Source organism: Phaseolus vulgaris, chromosome 11, assembly GCF_051622355.1.
Source record: "Phaseolus vulgaris cultivar YP4 chromosome 11, ASM5162235v1, whole genome shotgun sequence".
NCBI lineage: Eukaryota > Viridiplantae > Streptophyta > Magnoliopsida > Fabales > Fabaceae > Phaseolus > Phaseolus vulgaris.
The window spans coordinates 49,855,499-49,865,100 of NC_143508.1; the positions used below are offsets into that span (position 1 = coordinate 49,855,499).

At 31.1% G+C, this 9,602-nt stretch overlaps 1 protein-coding gene across 2 annotated transcripts; it reads left to right on the plus strand.

The window, feature by feature from the left end:
• Positions 1-128: 128 nt before the first annotated feature.
• Positions 129-7,527, plus strand: NOL (NYC1-like protein). Of its 2 annotated transcripts, none has more exons than XR_016517147.1 (13): positions 129-501; positions 1,543-1,611; positions 1,737-1,798; positions 1,899-1,985; positions 2,851-2,918; positions 2,992-3,040; positions 3,116-3,212; positions 3,766-3,823; positions 4,874-4,924; positions 5,888-5,938; positions 6,012-6,053; positions 6,978-7,088; positions 7,256-7,527. XR_016517147.1 is itself a non-coding variant. In XM_068627979.2 (13 exons), the coding sequence occupies exons 1-13, from the start codon at positions 231-233 to the stop codon at positions 7,301-7,303; spliced, it is 1,053 nt and encodes a 350-aa protein (XP_068484080.2). In that variant the 5' UTR covers positions 129-230; the 3' UTR covers positions 7,304-7,527. The 2 variants fall into 2 exon arrangements, 1 of the variants encoding a protein (XP_068484080.2); XM_068627979.2 differs by having other exon boundaries at positions 3,127-3,212.
• Positions 7,528-9,602: the final 2,075 nt, after the last annotated feature.

The window sequence follows — 9,602 nt, forward strand, 5'->3', positions numbered from 1 at the left end:
TAAGTATGAAATTTACTTTAACAAAATTTTAAACTAAGCAGCACATTTTTTTATGAAGAATTTTAATTTTTCTATAAAAAATAATTACCATAAATTAATTTAATTGATCATAGTAGACACGTAGGGATGAAGTGGATGCCACACGAAGAAGCGTGGCGTGCCACGTGAACTGTGTTTCTGCTTAAAATCTCTTTTCCCATTTTTTTTCATTCCCATTTCGCATCAAATCAATGGCTGCAACCACCACTCTCTCCTTCTTCCACTCTCCATATCCAACGCTCTCTTCTCACTCTCAATTTTCCCTCTCTTCACCTTCTTCGCTCTTCAAACCCTACACTGTTGCTTCCCGCCATAACCTCCGCATCTCCACCACCGCCGCCACTGCCCTCACTCTCTCTGCTTTTCCAAACGCAAACTCTCCCACGTTTCTCGCAACGGCTTCTCGGAACACTCAGCCCATGCTCCCTCCTTTCAACGTTCTGATTACTGGCTCAACCAAAGGTTAACACAACACACACTCTTTCACTGTGAATTACAATGATAAAACATAGCTTCTGTTTGAAAGAGGAACTTTTAAATTACTTCATTTCATTTTCCACATATTCAAATATTTTATTACTTAATTTTTTTATAATAAATTACGGAAACATAGAATAAAGTGCAGAAGATACGGATTAAAAGTGGTGAGATTTAATGTGAAAATATGTGAAAATGTACATTAATATTAATTTAAAAATAATTTTTTTTTTAAGTAATTGATATGAAATGATAAAATTTATATTTAGAGTCGAAAAAATTTGTGTAAACGAAAAAAAAAAGGTTATAATAATCTCTTTAGATATATGTATAGATATTGGTATAGATGACTTTAGATATAGTATATATACATAGGTATAAATGACGTAATTTAATTTTTGCTGGAAAACAAAAAAGAAAGAAGTAGGAGAGAGGAGCGAATATCAGTAAATTCTCATTTTCTTTTAGAAACTTGATATTTTATATATTCAAATAATCTAAACATCTTCATAAAAAAAATTAGGATTTTTAATTTTTGCTTATTACATATTTTACCATAAAGTATTTTAAATTTTAAAAATAAATTGTCTCAATATTCTTTATTCAAAGACAACATTGGAGTCAACTATAATTAAACACTCTGAAGGCTCTAAATGTAATATTAGCCAAAATAACCGACTCGTGTGCATAATTAACTTTTGTATATAATGTTTTCGATATAAATTTTAAATATAATTTATGTATATGAAGTATTTATTTATCGTGAATTTGAAAAATATTTATTCTATGCTAAAATACTAATTCAATTTTTAACTTCCATTTAAGAATTTAGTTGAAATTATAATTTTCTTGGACTTTTATTCTAAGTATCGAATGAATTAAAGAGATTCAAATGAGTTGGAACTTGGATAAGTAGAATTTGTTTGTCAAAAGTAAAAGCATCCACAAGGGCACCATATCATAATTTTTTTTTGGATATGTTTTAACTTATTTTCTATTTATACTATATGATATGGTATGATTCAGGAATTGGGTATGCATTGGCGAAAGAGTTTTTAAAAGCTGGTGACAACGTCCTGATTTGCTCAAGATCAGGTGTGCAAAAATTCTTGGTGTTTCAATTTGTTTCATACATGCACTTTGTTTACTTTTGTGATTTTATTTGAGAATAATACAAAGGAAATATTGTCTTTCTCTATATCTCTATTTTCATTTAATAGATGAAAGGGTAGAGGCTGCTGTCCATAGCTTGAGAGTAGAATTTGGGGAGCAGTATGTGTGGGTACCTCCTCTTAAACTTCTTTGTTAATAGTAATCCGTCTATGATAAATATATAGTCGGTTTGCATTTGTGTTCTTACGTACATGCTTTGTTTCGTGCAGGGAACTAAATGTGATGTCAGAAATGCAGATGATGTGAAGAATTTAGTTTCATTTGCTCAAGAAAAACTGAAATACATTGATATATGGGTATTAGTGTCTGATTTCTTTTCCTGCTGTGATTGTTTATTTTGCATATATTGGTGGGAAAATATTGCTAAGATTTCATTTTAATTAGTTCTTATTGTTGAAGTCATGGTCGTCTGACCAACTATGTAAGCTGCTGTTCTTAACATAATTATAATTGTGACTTTAGAAATGATCTTTTAAACTACTTTCTGTAGCGCCAGATATCATATGATAAGTTCAATGGCATTATGACATGTTCTACTCGGATCCTTTTTTTTTATTGTGAAGTGGCATGTGTTTTCTTTTCTGCAAATAAGCAATTCTGACTGCAGTTATATCTGCAAATTAAAGAATTAGTAGCGGCTTGCCTCGTTATCTGCTACTGTGCTAACTTTATGAAAAGTATGCTTAAGCGTGCGGTTTATATATAAACTGAATTTTAGCAAATGAGGCTTATTTGGAAGTTGGGTAGCTTATACTACTACTACCCACACCGTTATTTACTTGTTACTTCCTTATTGTGGGACCTGGATCAGAGACCTGACTCTAGTAAATGTTTGCCATCAGTACCTGGAAACTTCTGTTTTCTTAATTACTTATTTTCTTGTGTCAGTTTGCTCATGTTAGGCTCTTTGAGTCAACACTTTAGATAGCACTTGACAAATAGGCTTTGTAGAATTCTTTAATTATCTTGTTTCATACATGTCGTTTACTATCAGCTCAGCTGTCTTTCACAACTAGCAACTAGGATTTCCCTTCCACGCTCCTCCTTAGAGGAATACTGACTTTTTTCTATCAATTTTATTATTAGTTCCAGCCTTTCATTCAATATGCTTCTAAGTACATTAATTCTAATCTTTCTCACTTTATTTTGAGAACTATGCAGATCAACAATGCTGGATCAAATGCATATAGCTATAAGCCACTTGTTGAGGCTTCAGATGAAGATCTTATGTGAGCTTCAATGCACCTTCTACCCTAAATGTCAAATTTTTTAATTATAACATCTTTTATTCTTTGCTTGCAGTGAGGTGGTTACAACAAATACACTTGGCTTGATGATATGTTGTCGAGAGGTAAAATATATTCTTATCTAAGAGGCACTATGAAATATGAACAAAGTGGGTGCACTATTATGCATAGATATTTAGTTTCCATTTAGGCAATCAAGATGATGTTGGACCAACCTCGAGGAGGTCATATTTTCAATATTGATGGAGCAGGTTCGGACGGGAGGCCAACTCCTAGGTACTTTTTTGGCTTTACTGGAGTATTTCATTCATGGTTTTGGTGCAATTTTCTGCTTATTAGACATGGTTGCTTATTGATGCATACTGCTTCCTATTTCTATAAATCTAGAAAGGTTTGCTTCTATATTGATCTCTTGGGCCAGAAGTCTTGTATGATTTAGTTAGCAGCATAATAAAAATAATTTATGATGCTGAATAATCATTAATCAGTTTCTGTTTAACATACTAAATCAGTTCTTGTTAACCATTTGGTAATCATAGAGCAGTCTCACTTGGTCACATTTTGATGAAAGTGATAGATTATGAGTACTTTTTAAGTTTATTGTAGTTTCTTCACTTTATTAAGTCTTATAATCTCTTCAATACTTGCAAAGGCAGCAAAGCCTAGGAGTTACATATTACCGGTGGTGTCAATTGAAGTTAGTTTTTGAATGAAATCCAAAAGAGCACTGTAGATTCCACTTGAAGTCATAATCTTAGTCAACTTACAAAATTATCACCAGTACTACATATGATGGTGAAAATTCACGAATTCTAGCTTTATTTCTTAGGTTTGCTGCATATGGAGCAACAAAGAGAAGTGTGGTGCACTTAACAAAGTCGTTACAGGTTAATGTTTTGCATTTTAAAATTGTTATTTCTGTTCATGTACCTTGAGTATCTATGATTCTAGTTATTTCCTGTCCATTTGTGCTCTTTTAATTATAAGTTTTTATAATGTATTTTTAGTCTTATTGGTATCAAGTCAGGTTACTAATTTGTGGTGTTTCATTGCTTCTTCCTTTTTTGACTCCTAGCTGTTCTAATAAATAAAAGGTGTGTGTATTACAAAATTACCAGCTTTATCATGTTTAAAAAAACTATGGCTCTGATCTACTATACACAAAAGAAAAGATGAATATGACACCAATAAAAATCTACCAAAACATACTTTGTATTGTCATTCTCTAAATGTTTTGGCAAGATAGGATTACTAGCAAGGGTAAGAATGTTATGGGATATGCTAAGCAAGATGGAATCAGAAAAGAATGCATTGAGAAAGCTTGCAGCACTTCTTGTAGAATTTTGGCTTAGGTGGTTTGAGCTTGTGGAAGCCCTAGTCAAGAGTGCAACTAAGAAAAACTATAGATGAAACCTTCAAGAAGGATTTAAAAGTCAAGGATTTGTCTATATAATACTTGATTTTACAATATAATGTTATAATACAATTTGATTCATCTAGATGAACCCGACTTCATTGAGAAGTCATAGATTTAACTGTCGTTCTCTTAATGTAATTCTCAGTGTTAAAAAATAAATGAACATGTCACATAATATTGCTGAGTAATCAGCAAAAACTAAACAATATTTAGAATTAAAGTATGTGTTGGGCTCCTGCATTGACATTCATTACTCGATTGTATCTAGTAGAGTTGCAAGTTAAATTATTCTACCAAAATTCTTTAGCTGCTTACAAGATGGTATTTTGAAATTTGTAGTTATATTTTTCCGTTTTAAGCTAGTAGAGTTTTCCCTATTCTTCCATGAGACACATTGGATACAAATTTTCTCCTTTTGTCTTCCTTCATTTTACTAATAGAGTTCTTTGAATAAGAATTATAGTTATGGCTACGGACATACACATGTACATATATAATACGTCTTCTTGACATTTCACAGGCAGAATTGCGGATGCAAGATGTTAAAAATGTCCTAGTGCATAATCTTTCGGTAGGTTTTTTCTTTTCATATCCTATGATAATATATGATGGGCATGGATGCATGGATACAAAAACTTACATGTTTCTCCAATTTAAGTGTTGTCGTTGTTATTAATTTATAATAAATGAAAACAAGTTTTTTTTATTCATATACTTTTGATCAAAGGTAGTGAAAGCTTACAATATTTTCATATTGATTAATTTGATCTTCAAACCTTAAAAACATATGGATTTAGTCTTCTCTCTGAGAGAATTCATCATGTTTTAAGATGTTAGAAAGGAACTAAGTACACATTTTTTTTATAGTTTAAGGACTAAATATTTATTAATATATGCAAGGACCTTGTTCTCATTTAACAGAGTCTAAAAACTCACTTTTTTCATATAATAAATTTAACAACCTTCCAGAAAAGAATTAACAATTTGACATGAAATTTCATTTGCAGAGTCATTCCAGTTCCCTTTATTGTGTTACTAGAACTGATTGAATCCCTTTAGTTTTAGAGCCTAGTTTACTGAGGAGGCTTGAATGTGTGCTCAAGAACATATAAATATTTATTACCTTGTACACTGTGATGGTACTTGGTGGTGAAGGAACTTGTTGCAAAGTTATGTTAGTGTTACAGCAACAGTAACTTCCTTGCTCATCCACTAGGTTAAATGATGTTGTTAGCCTTAGTCACAAAAAATCATTTTACCTATTCTATTTCCTATCAGACAATTATGGTACTCATGCATTTTTGTTTAGTTTCATTCTGGACTCTCTAGTTTGGACTATGTGAAATTTGATCTCCCAAGATTTTTTGTGTCAATTAAGTCCTCTATAAAACTAAGCATAATTAGTGTTAATTTCTCTTTGTTTCACCGTGAAGACATGAAGCACATTATGCTGGACTCCCTGTAAAGTTTTAATGGTTGGTTTTCACATCCATGTTTATAGCACTTGTTTTTCTTTCCTTTTTCAATGTTGCAGCCAGGAATGGTTACAACGGATCTTCTCATGTCTGGTGTTAATACAAAGCAGGTAGATTTGCAGCCACGTTATATTATTATATTTTTTCAATGTGTTTTTGGACTGACTTCTTTGTTATGTGCAGGCAAAGTTTTTCATTAATGTCTTGGCAGAACCAGCTGAAGTGGTAAGATTTTCACAGCAGGGAATGGTGATACATAAGCTAGCACTTTACTCTGTGGTGTACCATCGTTATGCTTACCTGATAATCATTAGAACTATTTGTTCATTCAAACTGCAAAATTTTCCTGGTTTTTGTGACTATGGTGTAAGCACTAAACACTTGGAAAACCTACTCTTATAAGCCAGCCGTTCATATAAGAAAACTAAACACTCGAATACTCTATCCCACATTCTATTCTACTTGATGTGAGACTCAAACATCTCGTAATAGCCAAGTCTATAAGACTAACTTCATGCAAACAAATTCAAGTAAGAGTGATAACAATCCATTAAATATTGCAAGTAAAATCCTTCATGATTACTTTCATAGACCCAAAAGATTAAACTATTAGATTAAGACCTGGGAACGTTCTTATATTAAATTTCTAAAATGTCCCTCACAATTCTCGAGGGCTTTGGGCCTGGACAAAGCCCAAACCCCATCTAAATATCAACCTTATTTGAATTAATGGGTCGGCAAGGACAAACTCTAGACCACCTGATCATATACACTCTGTTATAGTTTGAGGAAAATGCTTTATGATTTTATTCATTTGGTCTTTCTGTGGCTTGTTGGAAATCTTGTTAGTGTTTGTGTTCATGGGCAGCTTTTATTACAATTAAGAGAGCTAAAACAGAAGAAGAACAATTCTCCTCATGACAGTGCTAGCACTCTAGACTGCAAAATCTCGAGGGATAAATTGTCTAAACTGATGGGATATGATTTACTTGATAATTGCTTAATCAAACAGAATCATTTAATAATCCTAGTTTACAACTTGTTGTCTCTGAATTGCTGGAACATAACGGTATATGATGTGATTTCTATTTTATGAGTTGGATGACATGAAATATGCAGCTCATTTATCAAACGCTGTGGTGTTGACAGGTTGCAGAATACTTAGTTCCAAACATTAGATCCATCCCTGCAAACGGATCAACGAAACCAACATACATTCGATTCCTCACTGGTTTGAAAGCCTATTCCCAGATATTTTCAGTTAAGATAAAGCCTAATCTATAGTACCCTACTTTCATTACATGCATTATCGTTAGTTTCACCCATGCACATTTCCTTAGAGCATGTGCTCAATTTCCATTCCATAGCATGATCTAGCATTTCAATCTTGTTTATAATTCAATGCTTCCTTTTCTGTAACTTCACAGAGATTCGCATTCGGGGCAAGGAGGAACCGATACATTCTTGAAGATTGAACTTCATAAAAGTTTGTGCAATGTGCTCTACTTTTATTTTGCCATTTTTTTTTCTATTATTGGTCCCAGTGAACTAGAATTTACACGTTTAAGGGCAGATATAGGTGATAAACTACCTTTAGGTAATGAGAAAGAGGTGTTAAATTAAATCGTGAACATAGAAGTCATTTGATGTAAATGATTTTCAATAATAACTTTTTATTTATTTGTTTCTTAATGTGAAACTCATTAGTAATATTATTGTTACCATATAGAATTATTGTGGGGATTACTATTTTATCCTTCGAGTTCTTCTATAAATCTTATAAGAAAGTCCAAAATATAAAAGACTTATGTATTGTACTATTAGAACTGATCACGAGAGAGAACACGAGTTCGTAAACAAATATTTTCAACAATAAAAAAGTGTAGTGGAGAAAAAAATCATAGTAAAAAAAAGTCGAAATTTTTTTGAATTCTAACTGAACTTCCAAATATTTCTAAACCTTTATTAACTTAAGAACACATTTTAAAAGATATTTATTTAAATAATCGATGTAAGAAGGTATTTCGTGTGCAACTATGTTATTAAAATTGATGTAAAAAATATGAGTAATTATTATTAACGAGATATTTTTAGTAGTAATTTAAAACCATTATATTTATTCTAAAATAAGAGAGTGGGTTAAATATGACTCATTTGACTTCAATACAAAATTTATTTTAAAAGGAGAAAGTGGAAAATAAAGAAAAATTTATGTGCTAATGTTCATAAGTGTGAAGTATCCATGTCTTCATTTATGACTAATGTTTATTTATGAACATGATTACTTCTTAGGGGACTCTCTTTTCTCTATTATAATTTTTCTACAAAAACTCAATTTACTTAAACTCTAAACACTTCTATTTCTATTGTACCAACAACTTAATGAAAAGAAAGTTTATAGAAATGTATCAGCCTAAATCACTATAAAAGCTTATATCAGTAAATTTTCAGTTACATGTTTTGGAGGCACAATCAACTACAAATACATTATCCATAGATGTCATCATAACTCTTTCTTCAACCACCGTAATCTTCTCCACAATGTAACTATATATCTTTCCACAAAATTAGTATATTAACTATCTCAACATAAGAAAAATGTTAAAATCCATTAAACCTAATCATTTATATTTTATAGAAATATCACCTTAACTATAAATAAAAATATTTCACAATATATAAATAAATACAAATCTTATCTTAGGAACGTTTTTATCTGGTTCAATCAACTTTTTTATATGATATCAAAGTTATTTATATTCTATTATAAAGAGAGTTAATTCATCTTTTTCTAATTATTTTATAATATATAAATGAATATAAACATTTTTTTATAAAAAGTTTTCATGTTAGGCATATCACTATGCTACTTGACATCTCAGTTAGGCTGAGACCTCAAGTAACAACAATCATTTATCATTACATAAAAAAAGTAAAATTAAAAATAAAATACAAAAATATTGGGGATTAGACCAAAACTCATATGTTAACAAAAACGATACATAGGTAGACTATACCTATTAATAAAGAATTCTAAGAACATACTAGATGGAAACCTATTATACCAATGAAAAAATTCTCTATGAATAAATCCTAAATTAGCCAACTTATCAGCACATGCATTCCCTTCACACAAAATATGAGTAACCCTAAACTTGATTTTTTCACAGTAATTCAGACAAGTATTCCAAGGAACATTTGTCATAGTAGTAAACACAATAAAAACTAAGAGAGAGTCATGTTCCAGCCAGACATTAGTAAGTTCCCAACTTGTAAGTTTTCTCTAAAGCATATATAACTTCATAAAATTCAGCAATCAAAGTAGTATGAAAGTGAAGAAAAAAAAATAGTATAAACATTTATTTATTCGCAAAATCATTTTCTATATATATTGGTTTTACTTCCAATAATTCAATGTTTAAAAATTTTAATTTACAATTGAAGTAAATTTAGAATTTGTAGTACAAATTTTAGACTTAGCCATAATAAGATAGGTATTTGAAGAGTGTTTGCATGAGGTTGTGACTGACATGGGTGTGGTTTGTCTGTGTCACGAGAAGGGAAAGGAAAAGCAGACCCGTGAAGAAGGGTCCCACCACCACTTGTCTCTTTCACTTCTCTGCCCTAAAAGGTTAGCTTTTGCATATCAAATGTGTCACGAGCTCAACAATATCTGTTACTTCCTTTTCTTACACTGACACATCAATGCACCTATTTTCGAATACTAATCCATCACTAAATCATTAACTTAATAAATAATATTTCACTTCTTCT

Coding starts and splice junctions, on each gene's coding strand:
- NOL (XM_068627979.2), top strand. CDS start 231: ATGGCTGCAACCACCACTCTCTCCTTCTTCCACTCTCCATATCCAACG. Junction 1,799..1,898: donor TTGGGGAGCAGTATGTGTGG/GTACCTCCTCTT, acceptor TGTTTCGTGCAG/GGAACTAAATGTGATGTCAG. Junction 5,939..6,011: donor CTGGTGTTAATACAAAGCAG/GTAGATTTGCAG, acceptor TGTTATGTGCAG/GCAAAGTTTTTCATTAATGT.